Source organism: Cetorhinus maximus, chromosome 3 (genome assembly GCF_964194155.1).
Source record: "Cetorhinus maximus chromosome 3, sCetMax3.hap1.1, whole genome shotgun sequence".
Taxonomy (NCBI): Eukaryota; Metazoa; Chordata; class Chondrichthyes; order Lamniformes; family Cetorhinidae; genus Cetorhinus; species Cetorhinus maximus.
The window spans coordinates 180,139,599-180,166,670 of NC_135881.1; the positions used below are offsets into that span (position 1 = coordinate 180,139,599).

Below are 27,072 nucleotides of genomic sequence, written 5' to 3' on the forward strand. Positions count from 1 at the left end.
CCCCTGGCTTAATGGTAAAGGCAGAATGAGAGAAATTGTTGGGACATGAGACTACAGATTGTGGTTGAATGCAATTCTGTTGCTGCTGATCGCCTGCAGTCCCTAATTGAAGCCCAGTTTTTGATCTGTTAATCTGCTCTGAATCTATCCCAGTTAGCATGGTGATAGTGCCACATGACACGAAGTAGCATGTCCTCATTGTGAAGACTTACTATTTAATAAAAGTCCCACTGGCACCCACTTCCTCGTTTAAATACAATGTGTGATGTGAAGGATAGGGTGTTAATCATCAGAGAGTGTGGGTTGAGCTTTGTGGTTGACACTAAAGAAGCTACTTGAGCGACGTGGTCATTTCGTGGCCCATTTTCCCTACCTTTGCCCAGAGAACCCAGGTGTGACATGCAAGTTAGATTGAGGCAAACTTAAGACTAGATGTATGCACACATTTAGTGGACTATGAATAAATATTTTTAATGTATGGTAGTGGTTCTCAAACTTCTTCATCTGCAGAACACTCAGGCTAGGCAAAATACCCCAAGGACCACCTACCAATTCTCCCCTACCTGCATTCGCTTGCCGCCACAAAAACACTCATCAGAATTAATGGGGTAAATAGCACTGCTTTTGATTATTGAATCATGCCAGAAACCAAAATATAGATATGTACATATTATCAACTTTAATACTGCAGGAGAACACATTTATTTGAAACAATCTACTTTTATTCTAGGTATAGATCACTGATTTGTATTTTGGTATTTGGAACACGATCTCAAAATTTGATGACAACAAACAAATAGGAAGATTGACAAGGAGGACTGCAAAAGACTCAGGAAAACATCGACAGGTAATGGAATGGCAACAATGGGAAATTGTAGTTAAAGGGAGAAACTTGAGATATTGAGACTTTTCACTGGAGCAGAGAAGGGTACGAGAAGATTAAATAGAGGCTTTTACTATTCTGAAGGATTTTGATAGAAGGAATAGGGAAAGACTGTCCCTTCTGGTTAGGGAGTTAGTCAGGAGGTGGCCGTAAATTTACAAACACTGCTGCGAATGACGTGTGCCTGGGTCCGTCCCTCGATCCGAGGCATTGGATGAGTGTAGTACCGGCAGCAGTCACCACCTTTCCAGTGGCACTGCAGACCTCTGATTGTCTGGCAGCTCTCGACAAGCAGGACTTCTGCCCAAGAGGTCCTTGATCCCGGGGAAGGCCCACAGATGGCCTTAAGTGGCTGAGTGGTAAAGGATGCGCATGTCTCCTCGAAAAGAGGCAATGCAGGTGTCTTGCTGGCTCTGCAGTCGGCGGCTGAGACCCCTCTCACCTGTACAGGATTCCGCTCAATGGGACAAATAGTCTCTGCCTATGCTGGAAACGTCTGTCATTCTAGGCCAACACATGGTACAAATAGTCAGATGATCAATATATATATGATATGTTTACATTTATCTCTACATGAATGACTTCCTTCTTTTCAAAGGATTCAGATCACAAAATGGCAAGCAGCAACAAAGATCCATGCAAGAAGGAGATGACTTACCTGTAAGAAATGCAACAATTATCTTCTTACTCATAGTTTTCTTAAGTTGGCAATAGATTTTGGTTGATGCTCTCTTGTGTACATGCATGGCCCAGAAATTTCCTGGGTAGTGCACTGGGAGGCAATGGCATAATGGTGTTGTTGCTGGGCTAGTAATCTGGGGACCTGGGGGCCACGGCAGGTGGTGAAATTTGAACTCCATAAAAATCTGTAATTAAAAGTCTAATGATGACCATGAAACCATTGTCAATTGTTGTAAAAATCCATCTGGTTCACTAGTGTCCTTTAAGGAAGGAAATCTGCCATCCTTACCTGGTCTGGCCTACATGTGTCACCAGTCCTACAGCAATGTGGTTGACTCTTAAATGCCTTCTGAACAAGGGCAATTAGGGATGGGCAATAAATACTGGCCTAGCTAGCGATGCCCACATCCAATGAAAAAATAAATTGGATTTTCCTTCCTCGCTTCCTCTTCAGATTCTATTATTCTTGCACTGCAATTTGCTGGAAGCACAAGCTAATACCATCGCAGTGAGGGTGTCTGGGACCTCCTGAACACCCTGTACTTGAAATTAAATGCAGAAAGAGAAATATAGAGAGAGAAAAAGACAGGGAAAAAAGTAAAACATTAAATAAAAGATTTATGAAAGGAACAGCTTACCTGTGCTCTTGAGCTCTAAGATTGAGTGGCATGTCATGACTGAAACATGAACGTAGCAGCCTTAAATGGCTATAGCAAGATTCATTTGTATTCATGTCATAGATCCAATAATTTCTTGACACGTAAGGGCAGGCAAAGCTGATGTTGGAGTGATGCAAATCCTTCAGCATTTGGGGTGAATCGTCATCTCAAATTTTTGGGGTTTTTTGTGCATCAATAATGGCGGGTGGCCATTACCCTACCACCAGTGGGGGATGGAAAGTGCCCACTTCATTCTTGGAGCAACCTAAGTAGTTTCTGACAGTGGTGGAATCTTCTTCTCATTTTGTGAAGTGCTGCAAAGCTGGTGTCCATGCAGTAATGTAATTTTCTCAAGTTACTCATTCTAATTTTGCTTCGTATTTCCATTAAAAGAGGTGCTTTAAAGCTGTGACTATGATTTCAAAATGGTAGTGGTTATTATTAAAGAGGGCCTGGAACATTCAAATCTAATAAAATGTATAATGTTTACAAATGCTGTTTAAACACATTTTTATACTTTTATTAAATAACTGATAGAGGCATACTGCCATTTTGCTGCTTTTGGGCAGCATGTTAAAATTATAGTACCAAATTTCATTCTTCAGTGTTGACCTAACCATGAATCATAACCAGACTATGACTTGTTTGGAGGAGTGACAGCAAAATTAATCTTTCTTCTTGCTGCAGACTGCTAGTTGAGCACAGCACTGTTGTATCACACCACTAATAGACCAAATGGACAATTCTGCTGCTTGACTTGTATTATTCTTGTCAATGCAATACCACATTCAGTGTCAGCAGATTTATCCCTTCCCCCACCCGTAGCTACTAATGGATGTCTCATTGAAATAGCGAATTTTAATCTTTACAGCCTGCCAGCCTACTGTCAGCTAGGAGTACAAGCCAGAATGATTAATTCATTGAAGTTGGAGTTTGGGGCCAGTTTAAAGCAGCAAAGTTAGATTACAATTTTGGTTAGCTTTATTCCAAACTGGTTAAGTTTCCTAACCTTGTGCATAGAACAAAGCTACATCAATCTGAAATACAGATAATGCAAATCTGAAAAGAATTATATTGCTGAGAACAGCACATACCATTTGATAATATCTAGATACAGGAAGCAATTGTACACCAAATACAGTACAAAAACAGGAGTTATTGTGTACAGTGGTGTAGTGGTTATGTTACTGGGCTAGTAATTCAGCCTGGTTTAATAATGAGTTCAAATTCCACCATGACAGTTTGAGAATTTAAATTCAGATTATTAAAAAATAAATACAAATCATAAAAGTGACCCTGAAGTTGTTAGATTATTGGAAAAATCCAACTGGTTGATTACTGTCTTTTAGTGAAGGAAAGTCCAGTCCCACACCAATGTAGTTGACTCATTTGTATCAAACCAAATCACTACATCACACAGTGGTTCAAGAAGGAGGCCAGTACCATCCTTTCAGGGCAACAAACGATGGGCAAAAAATGTCAGCCTTGCCAGCGATATCTACACCCTGAATACTACAAATATTTGGCTTTCTCTCCTTTGTTGAATCCATTCCATTAAAATAATTGGATCAGGCTCGTTTTAGATTTCACATCTTCAGTATACTATGTGCTAGGCTGACTGCTGTCAATTTTAACTGTATGGCAAGACTTGCTATGTTGGAGTATTGCATCACCAAAGATTTGTACCCTAAAAATGATGGAATAGGGTGACCGACTTTTACACAGTTGAAAATTTGATGCATGTGAAGGAAGTGAACAGGAAATGATCACAAATGGGCAGAATGACCTACGCCTTTTTAAAGATCTCATGTTGAGAAAACAAACTTTTTTCCATTAAGTGTTGAACCATCAGGATTCTCCCCAGTGATTCAGCATTGAAAACATGATACATCGCCACCCTGTGCTGGAATACGTCCTGCCTGAAGAAAGGTCACATGGACTACCAAAGCTGAGGGGGCAAGAAGGACGGTAATAAAAATAACTTGCATGCAGGCAGATTTACCTGAAAACTATTGCAATGAGGAGGACAATTACAGAATTATAGAATGGTTACAACACAGAATGAGTGCATCGGTGCCACCTGCTTGCAAGAGCAGTTCCCCCACTCTTTTGAAAGCCACAATTGAATCTGCCTCCACCACCCTCTCAGTGCATTCCAGATCCTGACTGCTCTCTACATAAAAAGGTTTTTCCTCATGTTGCCTATGGTTCTTTTTGCTGTTGCATCTTTAAATCAGTGTCCCCTGGTTCTCGATCCTTCTGCAACAGGAACAGTTTCTCCCTATCTACTCTGTCCAGATCCCTCACAACTGTGACCACCTCAATCAAATATTCTTTGATTTTCTCTTTGAGAACAGCCCAGCTTCTCCAATCAATCCCTATAACTGGAGTTTCTCATCCCTGGAGCCATTCTTGTTAAACTTTTCTCCAACCTCTCCAATGCCTTCTCATCCTTCCTAAAGCGTGATGCTCATAATTAGAGGCAATACTCCAGTAGAAGCCAAATCACACTTTTATAAATTTTCATCGTCATTTCTCTGCTTTTGTACTCCATGCCTCTATTAATCCCATATGTCTCACTAATCACTTTATTTACCTGCCCTGCCCCCTTCAATGATTTGTGCATATTGACCCCCAAACTCTCTCATCTTACACCCCTTCAGAATTATATCCTTTGCTTTTATATTACCCTTCATTGCTCTTCCTGCAAAAAAATCCCTTCATGCTTCTCTGCATTAAATTTAATCTGCCATGTATCCACCCATTTCACCAGCCTGTTAATTCCCAATTGAAGACTATCACTATCCTCGCAGTTCACAATACTTCCACATTTTGCATCATCTGCAAATTTTGAAATTGTGTCCTGTACATCCAGGTCTGTGTCATTAATATCGATCAAGAAAAGCAGTGGTCCTAGTACTGAATCCTAGGGACGCCCACTGTATACCTCCCTCCACTCTGAAAAGTAACCATTCACCAGTATTGTTCCCTATCACTCAGCCATGGTATGGGAGAACGTGGGTGTTGGCGAGTAGAGGCAGGGGTGCTGAAGTGCTTCGACACTCCTGATTTAAAGGGCTGCACGTCTGAGCAGACTCTTCACCTGTTAGGATCAGCCCTAATTGAATCAATGTAAATAACTGGGTAAGTACCAGGAAAACAGCTCAAGCTAGTCTTGGTGGAACCAACAGTGTGGGCTCACATGGAGCCATTTTTGGTGAACAGCAAGTTCCATGTTCTGGAAAAAGTTGGCTCCCAGGAGGTGGGCTTCACTGGCTGGGCCAGCATTTATTGCCCATCCCTAGTTGACCTTGAGAAGGTGGTGCTGAGCTGCTGCCTTGAACCGCTGCAGTCCATGTGGTGTAGGTACACCCACAGTGCTGTTAGGAAGGGAGTTCCAGGATTTTGACCCAGTGACACTGAAGAAACGGCAATATATTTCCAAGTCAGGATGATAAATGGCTTGGAGGGGAACTTCCAGGTTAAGGTGTTACCATGTGTCTGCTGCCCTTGCCCTTCTAGATGACCATAAGACATAGGAGCAGAAATTAGGCCATTTGGCCCATCGAGTCTGCTCCGCCATTCAATCATGGCTGATAAGTTTCTCAACCCCATTCTCAGATGGTAGTGGTTGTGGGATTGGAAGATGCTGTCGAAGGAGCACTGATGAATTCCTGCAGTGCATCTTGTAGATGGCACACACTTTTGTTACTGTGTATTGGTGGTGGAGGGAGTGAATGTTTGTGGATGTGGTCCCAATCAAGTGGGCTGCATTGTCCTGGATGGTGTCAAGCTTCTTGACTGTTGTGGAAGCTGCACTCATCCAGGCAAGTGTATTCCATCACACTCCTGACATGTGCCTTGTAGATGTGGACGGGCTCTGGGGAGTCAGGAGGTGTTACTCGTCGCAGGATTCCTGGTCTCTGACCTGCTCTTGTAGCCACAGTATTTATATGGCTAGTCCAGTTCAGTTTCTGGCCAATGGTAACCCCCAGGATGTTGATAGTGGGGAATTCAGTGGTGGTAATGCCATTGAACATCAAAGGGCAATGGTTGGATTCTCTTTTTGTTGGAGGTGGTCATTGTCTGACACTTGTGTGGTGCGAATGTTACTTGCCACTTGTCAGCCCAAGCCTGGATATTGTTCAAGTCTTGCTGCATTTGGACATGGACTCCTTCAATATCTGAGGAGTTGCGAATGATGCTGAACATTGTACAATCATCAGCGAACATCCCCATTTCTAACTTTATGATGGAAGGAAGGTCATTGATGAAGCAGCTGAAGTTGGTTGGGCCGAGGACACTACCCTGAGGAACTCCTGCAGTGATGCCCTGGAGCTGAGATGACTGACCTCCAACAACCACAGCCATCTTCCTTTGTGCTAGGTTTGACTCCAACCAGTGGAGAGTTTTCCCCCTGATTCCCATTGACTCCAGTTTTGCTAGGACTGCTTGATGCCACACTCAGTCAAATGCTGCATTGATGTCAAAGGCAGTCATCTAACCTCACCTCGGGAGTTCAGCTCTTTTGTCCATGTTTGAGCCAAGGCTGTAATGAGGTCAGGAGCTGAGTGGACCTGGTGGAACCCAAACTGGCGTCAGTGAGCAGGTTATTGCTAAGCAAGTGCCGCTTGATAGCACTGTTGATGACCTCTTCCATTACTTTGCTGATGATTGAGAGTAGACTAATGGGGCAGTAACTGGCCGGGTTTGAATTCTCCTGCTTTTTGTGTACAGCACATACCTGGACAATTTTCCACATAGCTGGGTAGATGCCAGTGTTTTATCTGTACTGGAACAGCTTGGCTCGGGGTGCGGCAAGTTCTGAAGCACAAGTCTTCAGTGCTTTTGCCGGAATATTGTCGGGGCCCATAGCCTTTGCACTATCCAGTGCCTTCACCCGTTTCTTGATATCATGTGGAGTGAATCGAATTGGCTGAAGACTGGTATCTGTGGTGCTGGGGACCTCTGGAGGAGGCCAAGATGGATCATCCACTCAGCACTTCTGGCTGAAGATTGTTGCGAATGCTTCAGCCTTATTTTTTTGCACTGATGTGCTGGGCTCCTCCATCATTGAGGATGGGGATATCTGTGGAGTCTCATCCTCCAGTGAGCTGTTTAATTGTCCACCACCATTCACGACTTGATGTGGCAGAACTGCAGAACTTAGATCTGATCCGTTGGTTGTGGGATCGCTCTTGGTGGTGTCTTCATTGCAAATAGCCCCCCGATTCATCTGCCTGTATGTTTATTTCCATCCATCCTGCCTCCTCAGCTTTGATAGCCCACGTGGCCATTCTTCACGCAGGCCCTAAATATTCTCTGCGTTTGCTGCTATTGGGGCTGGAAGATCCAGGCTATTATTTCATTGCTTGTCATTGAGGTGCAGAATTAAACTGGTCAAGGTAGAATTGATATATCCTGTAAGTATAGCTTTGAGCTGCAATTTTCCAAATCTCATACAGTACTACCAAATATGTTAAACTTTGTCATTTAATCTTCAAAGGCAAAAAGTGCCACATCAATAAGAATAGTATTTGCACATTCCGGTTGCAGATGATCTTGAGACAAGTTTAAGTATATCCGATTAATGTAAAATTATTGAGTTTAAACCTGTGGCATCACAGAAATTGTTGCAACCATCAACTTGACAGTGGTTTCCTATTTATGAGAAGCTCCAATTGCAGCTTTTCCCATGTCTTTTATGGAGAGTCACTGGGCAATAGAAATATCAGAGCAAGCTTCTCACCAGAGTATCTGTGAGTAACAATTCAGACTCCACTGAGTGATTTAGAAATTCTTCAAAGAAAGTAGCCGCAGTGATTCTTTGGCTTTTGTATATTGTAAACAAGGCAGTGAGTTGCTTAACAGTGGCGATCAGACAAAGAACAGCCCACTTGGTTAAGGTGCTTACCAGTAGCATAACACCCTCATGATGTTTTCCTTCACTTTTAATCAAAGGAGCTCTCCTACTACTTCTGGCTCCATAAAAGAATATTATTGAAAAATCAAATTTACAAATTGTTAAGGAAGGGTCACCAATTGACAGAAATGTTGGCCAGAATCTTCCTGCCCCCACCCCCCAGGGGCTGGCGAGCCATTGAAACCTCCGTTCACGACTGCGGGACTGGAAGCTGCCACCAGCGTGAGGGGCTGGAAAATTCCCACCATTAACTCTGTTTCTCTCCACAAATACTGCTAGGCCTGCTGAGTATTTCCAGCACTTTTTGTTTTTATTACAAAAAATTAACTTTGGCTATTGGCCATTGGAACCACAGAAAAATTCTGAGCAGAGCAGACCTGCAGCCTGCCCAATCATGAGGTGACCAATTTGTAAATGGGGTCTTTTTGCAAGTGTTAGGTCTGAAATTTGCATGCTCAAGGAGTCTTGAGACTGATTTAGACATCTGCCCAAGACACCTTAGATGTGGTCCTTATAAATTTGGTAATGGGACCAATGTATGGAGCCAGAAGTAGTAGGAGAGCTCCTTTGATTAAAAGCCAAGGAAAACATCATGAGGGTGTTAAGCTACTGGTAAGCACCTTAACCAAATTATGTGCAGGGTATTTTTTTTTTTTTTTTAAAAATTTTTTTCATGGAATGTCGGCATTGCTGGCTAGCCCAGCATTTATTGCCCATCCCTAATTGTCCTTGAGGAGTTGGTGATAAGCTGCCTTCTTGAACTGCTGCAGTCCATGTGGTATAGATCTATCCACAATGCTGTTAGGAAGGGAGTTCCATGTTTTTGACCCAGTGACAGTGAAGGGATGGCGATATAGTTCCACGTCTGGATGGTGTGTAGCTTGGAGGGGAACAGGTTCCCATGTGTCTGCTGCTCTTGTCCTTCTAGATGGTAGAGGTCATGGGTTTGGAAGGCGCTGTCCAAGGAGCCTTGGTGAATTCCTGCAGTGCATTTCGTAGATGGTGTACACTGCCCCCACTGTTCGTCGGTGGTGGAGGGAATGGATGTTTGTGGAAGGGGTGCCAATCAAGCAGGCCGCTTTGTCCTGGATGGTGTTAAGCTTCTTGATTTGTTGTTGGAGCTGCACTTATTCAGGCAAGCATAAAGTATTCCATCACACTCCTGACTTCTGCCTTGTAGATGGTGGACAGGCTTTGGAGAATCAGGAGGTGAGCTACTCTTCACAGAATTCCTAGCCTCTGACCTGTTCTTGTAGTCACAGTATTTATATGGCTGGTCCAGTCCAGTTCAGTTCTGGTCAATGGCAACCCCCACTATGTTTATAGTGGGGGATTTAGTGATGAACGTCAAGGGGAGATGATTGGATTCTCCCTTTTTGGAAATCGACATTGCCTGGCACTTGTGTGACGCGCATGTTGCTTACCACTTTATCAGCCTAAGCCTGAATATTGTCCAGGTCTTGCTGCATATGAGCATAGACTGCTTCAGCATCTGAGGAGTTGCGAATGGTGCTGAGTATTGTGCAATCATCAGTAAACGTTCCCACTTCTGACCTTATGATGAAGAGAAGGTCAATGATGAAGCAGCTGAAGATGGTCAGGCCCTAAGGAACTCCCGCAGTGATCAGATGATTGGCCTTCAACAACCAGAACCACCTTCCTTTATGCTAGGTATGACTCCAACCAGTGGAGAATTTTTGCCCTGATTTCCGTTGACTCCAGTTTTGCTAGGGCCCCTTGTTTCCACAGAGTCAAATGTAGCTTTGATGACAAGGGCAGTCACTCTCACCTCACCTCTGGAGTTCAGCTCTCTTGTCCATGTTTGGACCAAGGCTGAAATGAGGTCAGGAGCTGCGTGGCCCTGGTGGAACCCAAACTGAGCATCTGCGAGCAGGTTATTGCTGTGTAAGTGCCACTTGATAGCACAGTCAACAACACCTTCCATCACTTTGCTGATGATTGAGAGTGGACTGATGGGGCAATAATTTGCCGTATTGGATTTGTCCTGCTTTATCCCACTGTTAAATTCCTATGTTTTGTGTTTATTCTATGCCAGGCAATTGGTGATAGGGCACTTTGATACAACTGAATGTCTTCACATAATCACAGAATTGTTACGGTGCAGAAGGAGGCCATTTGGCGCTTTGTGTCTGCACCGGCTCTCCGAATGAGCATTATGACTCAGTGCCATTCTCCTGCCTTTTTCCCGTACCCTTGCCCATGATTATTTGCAAATAATCATCAAGTGCCCTCTTGAATGCCTTAATTGGACCTGCCCCCATCACACTTCCAGGCAGTGCATTCTAGACCTGAACTACTCACTGTGATAAACTTTTTTCCTCACATCGCATTTGCTTCTTTTGAAAATCACTTTAAATCTGTGCCCAATCATTCTCGATCCTTTTACGAGCGGTAAGTTTCTCCCTATCTACTCTGTCCAGCCCCTCATGATTTTGAACGCCTCTATCAAATCTCCTCTTAGCCTTCGCCACTCTGAGGAGAACAGTCCCAACTTCTCTAATCTATCTTCACAACTGAAGTTTCTCATCCCTGGAACCATTTTTGTAAACCTCTTCTGCACTGTCTCCTATGCGTTCACATCCTTCCGAAAGTGTGGCGCCTACAGTGGTACACAATACTCCAGCTGAGATCTAACTAGTGCCCTATACAAGTTCAGCTTAACCTCCTTGCTCTTGTACTCCATGCCCCTATTAATAAAGCTTAGGATACTGTATACTTTATTAACTACTCTCTCCACCTGTCTTGTCAGCTTTAATGACTTATGCTTCTAGATCATTAATATCTATCAGGAAAAGCAAGGGTCCCAATACTGGCCCCTGGGGAACTCCACTACAAACATTTCCCCAGCCCGGAAAATTACTGGTTCCTGTTACTCAGCCAGTTTTGTATCCACATTGCTACTGTCCCTTTTATTCCATAAGCTATAACACTGCACTGTATCAAATGCCTTTTGGAAGTCCATGTACCTACATCAACAGCATTATCCTCGTCAACCCTCTCTATTACCTCTTCAAAAAAAACCCCAGCAAGTTAGTTAAACACAATTATCGCTTAAGAAATCCATGCTGGCTCTTCCTAATCAACCCACATTTTTCCATGTGACTATTAATTCTATCCTGAATAATTGCCTCTAGTGATATGAATATAAATTCTTGTAATACAATTGCAGTTTTTTCATGACTTTATGTACCTACTAGAATTATCATATTTAATAGTTTTAAAGGAACAAATAGACTTTTATAATCATGCTTTGTGGGCATCTTGGCTTTCACCATCTATTCAACACATCTTTAATTTCATGCATTTATTAATTCTCAAATATTGCACAGGTCACAATAAGAATAAATAATTTCTAGCAGGGTGCACTTTGAAATACTTTTAAATGGATACCCTATTCTAAAGGGAACTTTAACTTTTATCAAAAGTAAGGTGCTTGAGTTATGCAACCTCAGCATCCAGATTAACACTTATTTAAACTTCCTTTTTGGGCTCTTGGCAAGAAAGTTTTCAGGGGTTGTGAAAAACAGTCAGTTGACTACTGAAAGAAAATGCTAATTTACACTTGCACCACCTCAAGGTTATTAGTTCACACTTCAGGCCCATGGTTCCACCCTTAGATGCCAATTTATTCAGAACTTTGCTTGATGAGCTGGCTTGGGTCTAGGGAGGTTTTTATGGCATCAGAGGTACTATGTAAATACAAGTTGGTGTTATTGGTCCTCTGTTCCTACTGAATGAATTTCATGATCTTTGTGTCAAATCTTTCCATATTCTTACTCTGCCTCATCTGAGCAATCTTCTACAGCTGTATGTCCCCACACCATGCATCATGGACTCTGACACTGACAGCTCTTTCACTTTGCCATGAAGCCATTCTTTTGTCACGACATTCCTCTGCAAATCATTCCTAAAATCATTTTCTCTTTTAATTTCTCTGCATACCTTCAAAAGTCTTCTAAATACCTTTAGCGTTACTAGGTGAGATATGATGGTAGATGAGCAATAGCTAGCACTTAAAGAATTAATACCTATTTTGCAACAAATATACATTCCATTTTGTCCACTGTGGCTTAGTTGATAGGATTCACCCCTCAGAGTCAGAAGATTGTGATTCCAGGTCCCACTGCTGGACTTGAGCATAAAAATTGTAGTATAAAGGTCTGGTACATAATAGGGTTAATGTGGGACTGAGTACAGTATTGATCACACAGTGATGTAAGAGAACACATGACCCACATCTAGGGGTCAGTCCAGTGTTGGACAGAGCCGTGTGCACAAGCAAGCATGGAGACAGCTCCTAGCTTGAACCCTTTACTGGATATACATATATAGTTCTTGTAATTAATAAATACATGCAGTTAACCTACTTACGGCTACAAAGACTTCATTAAGGTATCCATACCCCACAACATGGTGGCAGTGAATGGAAAAACCCCAAACCTCCCAAAATGCTGAGAAAAACTAAAATCCTACAAGGCTAAAGAAACATTTGAAGAATCATTTTGACCTGAAGAGAAGCTGAAGGCAAAAATTTAAAATTCTTCACTGCAGTAGAAGATTCCATGGGATCTCTTGGAAGTCCAGCTTCAATTCCCAGAGTGCAGAGTCAGCAGACCTAGCAGGGCTGAGCTAAAGCTTTTAAGTTCCAGGATAAAGCAAGTCCTGAGAAACTTTTAAATAGCTCAGTGGTCAGGAATTGCAATTTAAAACTCCGTCAGAAAACCCAGATTCCCGAACTGGCATCTGAACATGTGGCATCCAAGCTCGCTCTGAGTAAAACAAAAATAAATTTAATTCATTAATTCGGAAGAATCGTGACTAAAGAATCAGCTTTAAAGACCTCTAAAGGCCAGGTTTTGACGTTTTGTGACCCTAAAGCATAGCACTGAAACGGAGGAGTCTGCAACTAGTCGATCCAGACAGTCATTGTTTAAAATTTTTTCGGGGCTGAGCACAAGTGCCATTACAGTGGGAGCCTGTCAAAGCTGGAATGCACTGGAAAACCTTTTGTCTTCAAATGAATGGTGGTGCCATCTTGAATTTCAGCAACTTTTTAAAGTTGAACCTACCTTAAAACTTTTTTAACCATGGATCAGAAATCCACTCTTCTAGATAAATTTGGACTTATCTAAGGCCCAGATCAATCACAAGATTGGGGACTTTGGGGGGAAAAGATTCCTTAGATACATGGTTGCTTCAGGCCTGAATGAAAAGGCAAAAGCTGAATTAGTTACCTGCTTGACTCGGTAGGCCCAATAATGGACGACATTATTGCTAGACAAAGAATCAACAAATCATCTGCTACGTTTGAAGAACTACTAAAACCATTTGATGTTTATTTCAACCTAAGAAGTAACACAATCCCCAAAAGGCTAAATTTAATTAGCATGTCCAGGAACCAGGAGAACCTGTTGACTCATTCCTTAATGATCTGTACAGGATGGCCAGAGGCTGTCAATGTGGAGACCTAAAATCTGAACTTAATAGAAGAATAGTTGTAGGAGTAGCGGACGACGCACTCTCAGACATGCTGCAAGTGAAGGAAGATCTAACCCTCAAGAAAGCTATCCAGATTGTTGGGTTGTGTGAACTCTGTGTGCAGCACAGGTCCATTTTAAGAGGCGAATGTAAGCCATGGTACAAAAGAAACGTCACAGCCCAGTTAGTTAAATGGCACAGAAACAGGGACACTCCAGGCCAAGGGAAGCAACACCCTAACCAACCAGTAGAACGACCATGCCAGCGTTATGGAGCAAAGTGCGAGATCAATGTCCTGTATTTCAGCCCAGTGCTTCCAATGTAACAAAATTGGACATTTCAGTAAACTGTGCAAGGCCAACCATCTAAACACACAAAACCTAAAGATGATTTGTAAGGTCGAGACTACATGCCAAGAGGACGGACAGCTGTGCTTCTTGGGTGAGGTCAAAGATCCAGAATTTTTGTATTGGAATGCGGACATTTCAGTTAACAGCCATCTGACAAATCTTAAATTGGACACGGGCGCCAGTGTTACGGTCCTTTCGGACAAAGAACAGCGCTGAGAGACCTCTGGCGTCGAACAACAGTCACGCCACTTTACGGGCCCAGAGGAATCCGACTTCCGGCCATAGGCGTGATTCTGGAACTACTAAGGTACGGCGTCGTGTGTAGCTAGTCGTCTTCTCTCTTGAGCAGAGATGGGGGATGTATCCCAAAGATGCGCCTAGGAATCCTTTTTGGAAATTCACAGATAAGGTTTGCACGGCAATTGTGCAGAAGTGCAAACTTCCCCTAGGCAATTGTCCTGCATTGGAAGCCGTCCAAAAATGTGATCTAAATTGCAAACATCGGATGGTTTTGACTGGGTTACACCAATAGTTACCTGGAAAATGTTAGAAGAATTAAAACAACTTCTAACTTCGGGATAACTATTGTACAGACCCAGACTGAAAACCCAACCCACAGGAAATCCCATACCACTAACCCCCTCTCCCCCCCTCCCCCCAACCCCAACTACCTCCCCCACAGGTCTCCCCGACCGCGCCCCCCCCCTCCACCAGCCCCCAGAGGTCTCTTGCTAAAACTCCCCCCTCCCCCACAGGATGCCTCACATCCACACTAGATTCCCCCCCGCTCCCCCCTCCCAACCTACGCAACCTCCGGGCTGCCCGACTTTCACTCTTGAGAAGTTCTGGCCCACAGTGGTAATGGCACATTTCCAGAGTGTACAGGGTCAGAGGGACCTTGGACCAATGTGCACAGACCCTTGAAGGTGGCAGGACGTATTAAGCGAATAGTTAGCGAAGCGTATGGGATCTTGGGCTTCATGAACAGAGGTATGGAGTACCAGAGCAAGGAAATTATGCTGAACCTTTATAAAGCTCAGGTTAGGCAACAACTAAAGTATTGCAATAAGATAAAAGCAAAATACTGCAGATGCTGGAAATCTGAAATGAAAACAGAAAATGCTAAAAAAAACTCAGGTCTAGCAGCATTTGTGGAGAGAGAAACGGAGTTAAAGTTTCGAGCCCATATGACTCTCTACTAAACTAAACAATACTAAAGTTTTGCGCCCAGGTCTGGCCACCACACTTTTGGAAGGACGTGAGGATCTTTGAGAGGGTGCACAGGAGATTCACCACAATGATTCCAGGGACGAGAAATGTTAGCTACAGTGTTAGGGTGGAAAAGCTGGCATTGTCCTCCTTGGAGCAAAGGAGCTTGAGGGGAGTTTTAATAGAGGTGTACAAGATTAAACAAGGTAGACCAAAAAAAGCTGTTCCCATTAGCTGATGGCACAAGTATTAGGGGACACAGATTTAAGGTTTTGGACAAGAGATACAACAAATGCACGGGGATATAAGAAAGAACTTTTTCACACAACGAGTAATAATGACCTGGAACTCGCTGTTTAAGAGCTTGGTGGAAGCAGAGATGATTAATGATTTCAGAAGGAAATTAGATGTGCACTTGAGGGAAGTAAACTTGCAGGGCTACAGGGATACAGCAGGTGAATGGGACTCACTGGACTCTAGAGAGCTGGCATGGTCTCAATGGGCCAAATGGTCTCCTTTGGTGCCATTATGATCTATGGTGTTTTCAATTTGGATTCTTTCATGGCAACCATAAATTGGAAAATTTATAACAGGCCGTAGAAAACTCCTGGAAGAATAAACCCTCCTTCAGTGTAGGTGCTGGAATTTCCTCCATATTTGATGGCTAGGCAAGACCTTTATCACTGAAAAAGCAAAAAAGCATTTGTGAGATCTTGCTGTGTGCAAATTGGCTGCTGTATTTCCTTGTGTTATAGTGTCCACACTTCAAAAGTACTCCATTGGCTGTAAAATGCATTAGGATGTCCAGAGACTGGGAAAAGTGCTGCATTAATGCAAATTCTTCCTTTATTTCTATTTCCTGATACTCGACAGTTACAGCCTTTGACCTGGTCACCATGTTTTTTTTAAATTACTTTTTAACCTTAGTGCTTAATATCCTTAAACTGTGTGGCATTTATTGAGAGTTAATAAAGCAGAGCATTGTACCATTGCAACAGCTTTTGTTTTGACAAGATCTCTGTTTCAGAGCATTATCATTTCTGAATTAAAACATCCCCGTTCTTGTGGAGACTGCTCACTGTCGTCAAAAGCCATGCCCATAATCATATCTAACAAACTTCTTATTTAGTTAGTTTGACTGTAACTCACACACTGGGAATCCAAAGTGCCCAAGCTCCTCAATTCACTGTACATGCTATTATTCCAATTTCATTGCTTCCATACAAATCAATAATTGTTTATCAGTTAATAAAATGTGGTAGTGTATTTTTATAGAGAAAGAAACAGCAACCTTTATTTAATGGTAATTTCAATGTCTGATTCTTGCAGTAGTTCATTGTGATGTAGTATGGCTCAAGCAGTCAGCCGACTATTGAGGATAACAGTCAATTGAGTGATGATTTGTGGGTTGATTTTTAAATTGGTTTTTAAATGTATGAAGGTAACTTTTAAAAATTATGTTCCCAGCAGATGACATCCATGCTCTGAATTCTCAGTATGAGGATCCCAATGGGCAAAGTTCTGCACTGGGAGTCCAAATTGGTAATGTCAGCCTTGTATGGCATGATTACATGGGTTCAGGTCTGAAATATAGCAGAATTTAATCAAGGGGTCCACCAGTGTTAATTGTGCCCAAGTTGTGTATAGATGACCTCAACATATCTTGCAGGGTTGGCCCTCATTATACTTTCAACCATGGCTCAGTTGGGAGCGCATACACCTTGAGTCACAAGATTTTTGGGTTCAAAGGCTGGGTTTTATAGGGGTGTGGGCCATATAGCCCACAGCCATAACATGCAGTCAGAGGGCTAAACAAGCTGGAATGGGACATCTGCCCCTCAGTGGGAGAATGTCAGGCCCTCGATAGCTGCTAGCCAACCAGAGCTGACTGCAAGCAGGCCCAAGAAGAAGGCAGCCATGGTGTTCGAAACCAGGTAAGTTGGGGGTCTTGGATGGGGATGGATTGGCAGCTTGGACTGGAGGGGTGGCGAGGGCATGTTTTGGAGCCCAAGGGGGAGGAACAAATTGGGAGATGTTGACACCTTGAGGAGTGTGGGGATGCCCTTCCCCAGTGCTCAAGGAGCACCTCCTGAATGGAGTGCCCGTGCCCCCAAACCCTTCCCTCCTGCCTTTAGAGATTTTTTTTTAAATGGCCAGCCCACCTGCCCACGCCAACCATTTTATGGCGTGGACAGCGTATTATCTGGGACAGTTGGTTTGTTAACAAGGTCAATTGACTCTTAATTATGTAGTTAAAAATGGTGGGCAGGCTGATTTCAGCACCTACTGTATTATGGGAGACAGCTCAGAGGTGGCGGGAAGATGGTGGACTTGCCACCCCTTGTATTTTACATGTACCACCTCCCATGCCCCCCGCCCCCCGCCACTGCCAATAGCGTGCCAGCGGGGGCTGTAAAATCCAGCCCCAAGTTCCACTCTAGGGCCTGAGTACAAAATCAAAGCTAGCACTCTAGTGCAATACTGGAGTGCTGCATTGCTGGATGTGCGATCTTTCAGATGAGAAGATAAACCGAGGTTCCATCTGCCTGCTTGGGTGGATGTAAAAGATCCTATGGCACTATTTTGAGGAATAGCCAGGTTCTTTATTCCACAATTGGCATTGAAAAAAACAGATCGCACCTATCACATCACATTGCTGTTTGTGAAAGTTTGCTATGCACATATTGGCTGCCACATTTCCTACATTGCAACAGTAAATATACTTCAAAAAATACTTCATTGCTGTAAAGCACTTTGAGATGCCCGGTGGTCATGAAAAACATATATAAGTGCAAATCTTTCCTTTCCTCTCCTTTTTTCCCCTCTCCTTTGCCCCCCCTCCTGACTTTCTAAGGCCCCAACATCCCACCTGCCAGTGATGAGGTGTTTGGAGTTTTTTTAACATTACTGCGACTGCTGCAAAACATTTTCATATCAAAAAAATTTCTCTTTAAATGGTCGCTAGATATCCCACCCATCACTCGCAGATTGCACGTTGGGAGCTTTCTGTGAAAGCATAGAGGGCCAAACTGCAAGATTTGTCGGGCCCAACTGTGCGTGACTTGGACAGACACACTGCCTGCAACTGCAATGTTCCTGGCGTCTTTATGTTCAATTTGAGAAATCTTACATGTTCAAATACACACTTCTGCCACAGTAGTGAATTTATTTAAATCCTGGCTTGTGTAGATACGCTCAATATTTTGGGACATTATCTGTCATTTAGATTAAGTTATTTTCTAGGACCCTGCAGCTATTTAGCTTAGCTATTTGTAACTAGTACTGCATGAAATATTTATCTGAGTGCACATTTCTAATGATGCTACACATTAAGTCTTAGTGCCTCCAGTAGGCAAAATTGAATTACCATGGAAAATAATTGAAGGCACCCTAGCCTTTAATTATTCGTTTTAATGATAATTAAGAACTTGAGATAAAAATTACTCCAGCATTAGCACTAACTGCTCCAACAGCTACTTGCTTTTATATAGTGCCTTCAACATAAAATATCATCTTAGGTGATTCACAAGCATAGTCAAAAGTAAAGGAATCCAAGCTAAAGAAGCAGATATTTGCAGGATCAAAAGCTAGATCAAAAAATGAGTTTAAAAAAATCTCAAAAGAGCAGAGGGTCTTTAAGAGGTATGGTGAAGGAATTCCAGACCCTAGGCTCAAGGTGGCTGAAGACATGGCTGTCGATGGCAGAGCAAAAAGCGAAGGGATGTACAAGAGGACAGGGCCAGAGTAATCAAGCGTTTTTATGGATCATAGAGTTCAAGGAGTCTATAGAGATAAAAAGGGGGCAAGAAAGTGAGTGTTTTAAACAAGGAGCAATTTTAAACCAAATGCACTATGGGACTGGGAATAAATATATGCCAGTTACAACGAGACTAGGTGGTGAGGATATGGGTGCAGAGTTTTAGATTAAAGTTTACCAAAGGTAAAAGATGGGAACTGGCCAAGAGGGCATTGGAATTTTGAGTCCAGAGGTTATAAAGGAATGGATGAGGGTTCCAGCAGCAGATGTGGATGTAGGTGATCTTGATGACGGTGTTGGAAAGAGAGTTTGGGGTGTCTCCAAGGTTACAAAACATTGTTCAGCCTGAGAGTGGCCAAGGGGAGGATAGAATCAGTATCAAGTATATGGTGTTTGTGATGGAAGATGAAGAGGATGCCTACAGTTTTCTCCATGTGTAACTAGAGGAAATTGCAACAACTTGGGCAAGCAATGTAATAACCCAGGCAGTGGAGGGGTCAAGAGAGGTGGTGGAAAAGTAAAGCTTGGCATTGCCCAGGTAAATGCGAAACTGGCCCCATGTCTCTCGATGATGTTGCCAAGGGCCAGTACGTGTTGCATGCAGTACCATAATGGTTTAATAAATGTTAGAATATTTGAATAACCAACTGTAAGTCTATAAAAGTTAAATTTTACCAGGTCAAGCACCTCGTCAAACGCTAAAGCTAATTAGAAATTCTGCAAATAGCAACTCTGCTCAGATTAGTGATATCTTGGCGCATGTTGTTTATGAGCAGCTAATTGACCCTGCAGATCTTTGTCAGCAAGGCCAGGATTTTATGGCCCCTCACTCGAGAGGAAACCTCACCTTAGAGAGCTGCCGGCCAATCAGATTGGCTGACAACTCTCCAGTCCCTCCAGGAGCAGTGCTGCAGTGATCAGAAGAGGCACTGCAAGAAGCTTTCTAAGCCTGAGTCTAGGGAATCAGAGAAAAAGATGTGTCGGTGTTGGGCGGGGAGGAGTGGAGAGGGAGATGTGCAGGCCACCAGGCCTTAATTTGGGGCAAGGGCGGGCCTCCCATCTGAGGACCTGCCCGCCCTAGTGTGAAATTGCTTTGATGCCAGGGCGGGCAGGAGCCCAGACGGAATCCTGTTGTGCAATTTCACGCCCCCCCCCCTCCCCAATAACCTGCCAGGGGAGGGGGCATGGGGGCGGTGGTTAGTGTAAAATTCTGGCCTATGTTATTCTGTGCAGACTCCAAATGTTTTCAAGTTAAGCAGAATAATGATGACAAGCAATGACAGTTTTCCTGTCATTACCACAAAATTCAAACCATTACGTGTCCAATTCATTTGTTTTGCTTGAAGGAGAACAATCCCAGCTTCTCCAATCTCTCTACACAACTGAAGTCCCTTATTCCTGATATTATCCAGATAAACCTCATCTGTACCCTCTCTAAGGCCTTGGTATCCTTCCTCAACAACAACGGACTGTGTTTCATCCATTTGGGGACACCCCTCAAGATTGGTCTCCAGGATGGTGTATGAGGCAGTGGAGCAATTAAAATCAGGCATGCAGAAGAGGTTGGAATTAGAGGAGCGCAGATATCTCAGATATGCTCATGGAAATTACAGAAATAGGAAGGGGGTGAAAGCCATGGAGAGATTTGAAAATAAGGATGAGAATTTGAAAATTATAGGGGCACAGCACTTGGTGTTGAGTCATGGGCAGCAGAGTTTTGGATGACCTCAAATTTAAGGAGGGTAGAATGTGGGAAGCCATCCAGGAGTGAGTTACAATAGACAAGTCTTGAGGCAGCAAAGGCCTGAATGACTGTTTCAACAGCAGATGAGCTGAGGCAGGGGCAAAGGTGGGAGATGTTATGGTATTGGAAATAGATAGTCTTGGGGAGGGGCATAGCTTGGCATAGGTCATGGGGCTGGGTGGAGGAGCATAGCTTGGTATAGAGAGCATGAGGGCCATAAGGGGTTGGTGGTTTGGGCATGGAGAGTGTGTGGGGTGTGAGGGCTGGAGGGCCTTTGTGTTTTTATTTTAACTGGGACCACGTCCCACAGCCCCAGGACAGGCCTCTTAAACAGCCCACCTGAGCACCTGACAGCCCCGTGACTTCTTACGACCCCTTTCCCGAGTCAGCTAGTCCAACCCCAGCTTGCCCGTTTCTTCCCCCCCACCCACCGCCCCCCCCACCACCATCCCCCGAAAATGAAGACCTCACATTTGCTGGTGCTTTCCCTGAGGCAGGTGGCTGAGCGTGGAATTTTCCTGACTCTTACTACCTGCCTCAGTAATGAAAATCCAGCCCTAAATTTCCATTTTCACTGTCTACTGCTTTGATTTCTATGTTTTTTCCTTTCCTTCCATTAACAGATGCCAGGTTTCTAAGCACGTTCAGAATGATAAGTTCTAATATATTATAGCCCATAGAATTATTCACTTTTCCTTGATATTTACCTTTAATAAAGTCACTGGCAGGATTTTCCTCCCCTGTGTGCAGCCCTTCAATATTGTACTGAAAGCAATGCAACAAATAGCACTACAGATAGATGTTTGGATCTGTTTGATCAAAAATGGAATTTCTTAACACTTCAGACATGCTGAATGTTTGTTTCAACAGTGCACTTAGGGGAAAGGGTTAAAGCATCGATGGAAGGCAGCCTGCGTTGCGATGCTGATTGGTTTCACTTTTAAATGCATTTGGGATTATCAAGTGATAAATTAAAATTTAAATGTGGTTACAATGCATTGCAAACGATGACGAGCACCTTTTATGGCTGTTAAAGCAATAAGCAAAGCTTATTATGAAAGTGCACTGTAGCCAATAGCCCTTTTTTTCTTGCAGAGCAAAATGTGTTTATGTGTCAAACCCTTATCTTGAAACAATGAACGAAGATATTTTATATCACTTTGACCTTGGAACGAAAACTCATGACTTCTGTGCTATGTTTGGAGATGTCAAGGTAAGCTCTCAGAATGGTTGGGCTGTATTTTACTGAAATGGAGTAAGTGCTGACATTGGGTTGTGTGACCACACAGCTGGATAGCAGGATGTAATATTGGATTTTGCCGTTAGCATCCAATTAATGGTTGACCGGCATGGGAGCCGGCCAATAATGGGTGCAGGGTGGAAGGAAGTTCTGGCAGCTCAAATGCAGGGGCCATATTTAAAGGGAAGGCAACACTCACAGCAGACGCATCACACATAAGAGGACACTGGAAGGGAGGCTAAACAAGGGTAACTGTGGAGGAATGGCTGGAGTTAGAGGAAGGGTGGTTTCAAGGTTTCGTGTTGCCTCCCTGAACATGTTCCTGCAGTCATTAAGGGCATGGAGAGAAGTGCTATTCACAGTTGACAAGAGGAGAACGAGGCCAGCAAGCCTCATGATGAAGGCATGGCTGGAGATCGCAGGTGAAGTTGGCAGCCACAGGGTGTCACATGAACATATGTGCAGTGTCACAAGCGACTCAATGACCTGGTGAAGACAGGCAAGGTGAGTGGAATTCATTATAGCAGGCTCCCAACCCTGGATAACGCAAATGGTGCAAATGAAATGAGACAAGGTTGCCAACCCATGCATCGGGCATGACCCAGGCACCAGCCTCAACAGTGAAATGCAGAGTAGCCTCATAGCAGAAGCCAGAGGACCTCAGTCAGAGTTAATGCTGCATTGCTCATGCTGAATGACTGCTTGCAGCATATCTCTCAGTGGTGCACTGATGGACATGGAAATTGGCACAGATTATCATGCAAAGCTGGGCTATGAGAGACGAGTGACACTTTGTATGTCTGTGTTTGCAGGAGAAATGAGTTCATAATGCCAGGGAATGGAGAAGGACTGGAGGCAGATTGCCATTGGTTGCTGAATTGACACCAGTGGAGGAGAAGGATGTAATGGTAGTAGGAGGGATTACTGTGCGGTGGGTGTGGAGCCTATACAAAGTGAGTAGCCCTTATGGAAACAGCCATGAAATCTGCTGATGAGTACTAGCTATGGTGCTCCAGATGAAGGACAAGCATAAGGAGTTGGAGGAAAACACAACACCCTCACATCACTTTTGCGCCTCGCACAGGACCAGTAGCAGTTGAGGCAGCAACAAGGGGGGCAGGTGGATTCGCATGAGACCTCAAAAGAAGAGCCACCATCTGCAAAGACAGTGTCACATTATCCTAGAGCACCCTCCACCAGTGCAGATACACTTATGTTGGTGCGTGGTTAGAAAGGGTAGCACCAGCTGCTGACCATGGAACAAAGCACATGATCAACTAATGAGGTAGTGACACCTGTGGCCACTCCCTATTGGAGGGCTGAGAAAGGGCCCTTCGATGCTCAGCTTCATGCTGATGATAAGCCTCTGCACTAGTAGGCAGTTTCCAGTTGGTGAGCTCTGGAGAAGGAGGCCATGTGGAAAGGCCTGATCTGCATAAGGGAACAGGTGAATATGCTCCTTGGCTTAATGTTATAACGGTCCCACTGAAATGGTAAGGGCATTTAGGGAAAGGCCACCAAAGCTATATGAGGAAGAAGATTGAGTTGTTCACCTGGCTTTTTAAGGGAGACTCCACAGAAATGTATCCATGAGTGATTTGTAGGTTTCCCTGGCATGCATATCAATTTCCATTGACAGCAGCCCCTTGGGTGCATTACCATTTCTTACCTGGTCTCAAGCCCTCTCCATATCTTCCTCAGAGGAGAAGGAAGAGGCAGTGCTTTCAAGGAGTTCCTCATTCTCCAAAGCTGCTCCCCTCTGGAGTGCCAGGTTGCACAGAGCACAGCATTCCACAGTAATTTTTGTGACCCTTGATGGGGCTTACTGCTGGATTCTCCCAGAGCTATCTAAAAATTTGAACCTCATTTTCAGTAGGCATATAACATGTTCAATGGCTGCCCTGTAGTCACATGGCTATGGTCGCTGATGGCTTCTTACATTTGCGTGGAGGGCATGTCTAATGTCCTTGTCACCCAGCATCCATCTACAAAGGAGTTTGAGTGGCCTGAAAAGCTGAGGCACCTGGAACTGTCTTAGGGTCAGCAAGTTGTAGTAGTTTTCCACACCTGCAGGAATCCTTTAGCGGTGATCACGTACTTCTTGTACATTCAAGTTGAAACCATTCGTATTGATAAAGGCTCCAGGCTACTCTGTGGGAGTCTTGATGGCTAGATGCCTTCATTGGATTACCCCCTGCACCGGGGAGAAATCCAGTGATGGCCCCAATTCTACTGCTCTCTCTGACTGTCTGGCCTGATCTGTGTGAAACTGCATATATTGCTCTTCCCTCTGTTACATGGCAATTTGAAACAGCAATGGACTGCTGACTGGGATATCCCACAAATGTCTGTAGACGATCCCTAGAATGATCCTGAGGTGTAAAAGTTGAATACCACCATTTACCTGTGCCACCACAGGCGATGAATGCTCACCATATCTAATCAGGCTCAAATCCCCCTCCAGCATTGAGTGCAGCTCTGATATCACCTGCCTGTACAGACACTGTCTTCGTTGACAATGATGCTCTAAAATCTGCATGAAGCAGAGCCTTTTATAGTAAACCTTTTTAGCTGGGTAGCGTCTGCTGCGATCATGAGCCTGCATTCGTGACCCTCTGCACCCTCCTCAAATGCATCCCCTTTCCATGAACTCATAAACCTGCTGCTCCTCTGAGTGTTGCAGCCCAACCCCCAGTTGTGGTTGCAGCTCTCCCTGTCTCTTCTCTTCTCTCCTCCTCCCTCTCTCACTAACTGTTTCTCATTTCCTCCCTGCATACCTTCCAGAAGACTCAAACTCTAAGTGCATAAGACCCATTGATAAACAAAACACTCACTTCTCAAAGTCTCTCAATCCCCTACTTCTGCACGAGAGAGTTGGACCTTGGAGAAACCCTTCCAGTAATGTACCTCAGATCTGTGCTTCCATTTTGCAGGACCTCCAGCTTATTGCTCTCGTGCTATAATGCTTCCCAACAGCTTTATGTTGCAACACTGCTGTTTTCAATGGATTCCACTTTCAGCTCCCACCCGTCTGACACTGTGTTGTCACCTCCTTAAAGCTATCAAGCTACTGAGGCTCTGTGGATTTCCTGTGCCCCAGTAAAATTTGAAAACCACTTCAAAATAGCAGACAGTTGGCTTCTTAACAGGCTCAGTTGCTTGCCTGCAACCACTACGTGTGATCTCAACTACTTCTGGGAAATTTGCCCGGGGGCAGGAACACATCACGGTTCCACTCTGCATTCCCCTGCAACTTTATTGGCTATCACCCCCGCCCCCCCCACCAGACCGGACACTCATCTTCCTGTAACTGATAACATTCTGTCAGGATTATAGCACTTAATTTTTGTAGAATGATGGATAGAAATGATGCCATGGTTTCTTATTGTCTTTTTTTGTGGCAGTTTGTATGTGTCGGAGGAAGTGCATCGCGAATGAAAGCCTTCAGTCAGTACATAAATGAGCTGTTGGGGCTGGGAAGTGCCACTGATGACATTCCCAATATCTGTGCACACACTGACCGTTACAGTATGTACAAAGTGGGGCCTGTCCTTGCAGTCAGTGTAAGTAACTACAAAATCCAAGTAAGCGTACTGATGGATATACATGACCTAATTGTAATTGTTTACACAGAGCAACATATTACTTGGGACGGACAATTAAAAAGATGTATGCAATCTTTGTGAGATTTGAAACCTCTTACCTTTCACTTATCTGATTTCATGTGAGTGAAGAATATTTCTCCATCTCATGCACCTTTTATAATTTTTATCCAAGAACATTTATTGCTTTGATATTCAGAAGTGAGGTTTCGCTAGAGTTAGTAGCAGTGTTCAAATACACGGGGGATGACGGGCACATCTGCCTTCAAAATTCCGCAAAAAGCTCAAATTCAATATTCAATCATGGGGGTAACCAATGAGAGAGAAGTGGCCCCCATATTTGGGAGAGATAGATTCTGTGAAGAGCTGCTCTTTGAATCAAAGATTCTGTCTTTCTCATCCTCTATGCTCCAGCTTCTCCAATTACAGGTTTCCCACTCTTCCTGCACCTCAAGAGGTGGAATCTATTTTTTTAATCATTCATTCATGGGATATGGGTGTCAATGGCTAGGCCAGCATTTATTGCCCATCCCTAATTGCCCTTGAGAAGATGGTGATGAACTGCCGCCTTAAACCACTGCAGTCCATGAAGGCAGCTTACCACCAACTTCTCAAAGGCAATTAGGGATAGGCAATAAATGCTGGCCTAGCCAGCAATGCCCACATCCCATAAATGAATTAAAAAATTTGGAAGCAACACAAACAGGAGAGTTGTGATTGGAGGAGTTGATGGACTGATTACAATGTCCTGTGGCTGTGAAACCAAAGGAAGAATGTTTATTTGATATTTTACCTGAGAAAATGCTTGGCATTCATTCAATTCATTTTCAGTTGTCAAATTTTCAATTGGAAACTCCTGTCCTAGTTCATCACCTATTAAAGTTGAATCGTTCAAGGTCAACTATTTCAGTTCAGGTTCTTCCATGATCCCAAAATCTGACTCATCTCCTAAAATTGTATTTATAAATGATCATTAGAACTCCCTGACAGCAGTAGCATATATATTATGAAGAAAAACCCCAAGAACATGGCTCATTTTTAATATAGGTGCAAAGAACTACAATTAATGTTTGGTCCATCCAATCTAAGTCTCATTAAAGTGCAGATGATCATGTGAGGAGCTGCATTAGCTTGGAAAAATCACTGAAATATGAAATATATGTTAATTAAAGTATTCACTATCTGGTGAATTAGTTTGTATGTATTCCCCTTATTGCACAGTTGGACCTTTGGAAATTGATATCCTGACATGTTTGTCAGCTGTCATTTTAAATGCAAGTGTTAAGGGGAAAGAAACTTGAAATTGGCAGATCAAAACCAAAGAATATTGGAGAGTGCTAATTGTTCGCAATTCATTTTTAAAAGGGGCTGCAGATGTGAGACAGATTCCCAATAAGTTACCTTGTGCCAAGTAGTTAGAACTTTCATTTTGGAAATGGAATATGGGAGATTTATTTATAATAAATTAACAGCAACATCTTACATTTATTAACTTGGAATCTATGAATGTATGTGTGTGTGTGTG

At 43.5% G+C, this 27,072-nt stretch overlaps 1 protein-coding gene across 4 annotated transcripts in view; it reads left to right on the forward strand.

The window, feature by feature from the left end:
* LOC144679076 (uridine phosphorylase 1-like) overlaps positions 1-27,072 on the forward strand; it is a 125,789-nt gene that overhangs the window by 41,573 nt on the left and 57,144 nt on the right. For 3 of the 4 annotated variants that reach the window (XM_078539350.1, XM_078539352.1, XM_078539349.1), the window contains exons 2-5: positions 731-847; positions 1,482-1,543; positions 21,801-21,918; positions 25,350-25,508. In XM_078539350.1, coding sequence (XP_078395476.1) covers positions 1,497-1,543; positions 21,801-21,918; positions 25,350-25,508 — 324 coding nt within the window. In that variant the 5' untranslated portion in view covers positions 731-847; positions 1,482-1,496. Of the gene's footprint in view, positions 1-730; positions 848-1,481; positions 1,544-16,674; positions 16,747-21,800; positions 21,919-25,349; positions 25,509-27,072 lie in introns of all 4 variants that reach the window. The other variant, XM_078539353.1, reaches the window with a different exon arrangement.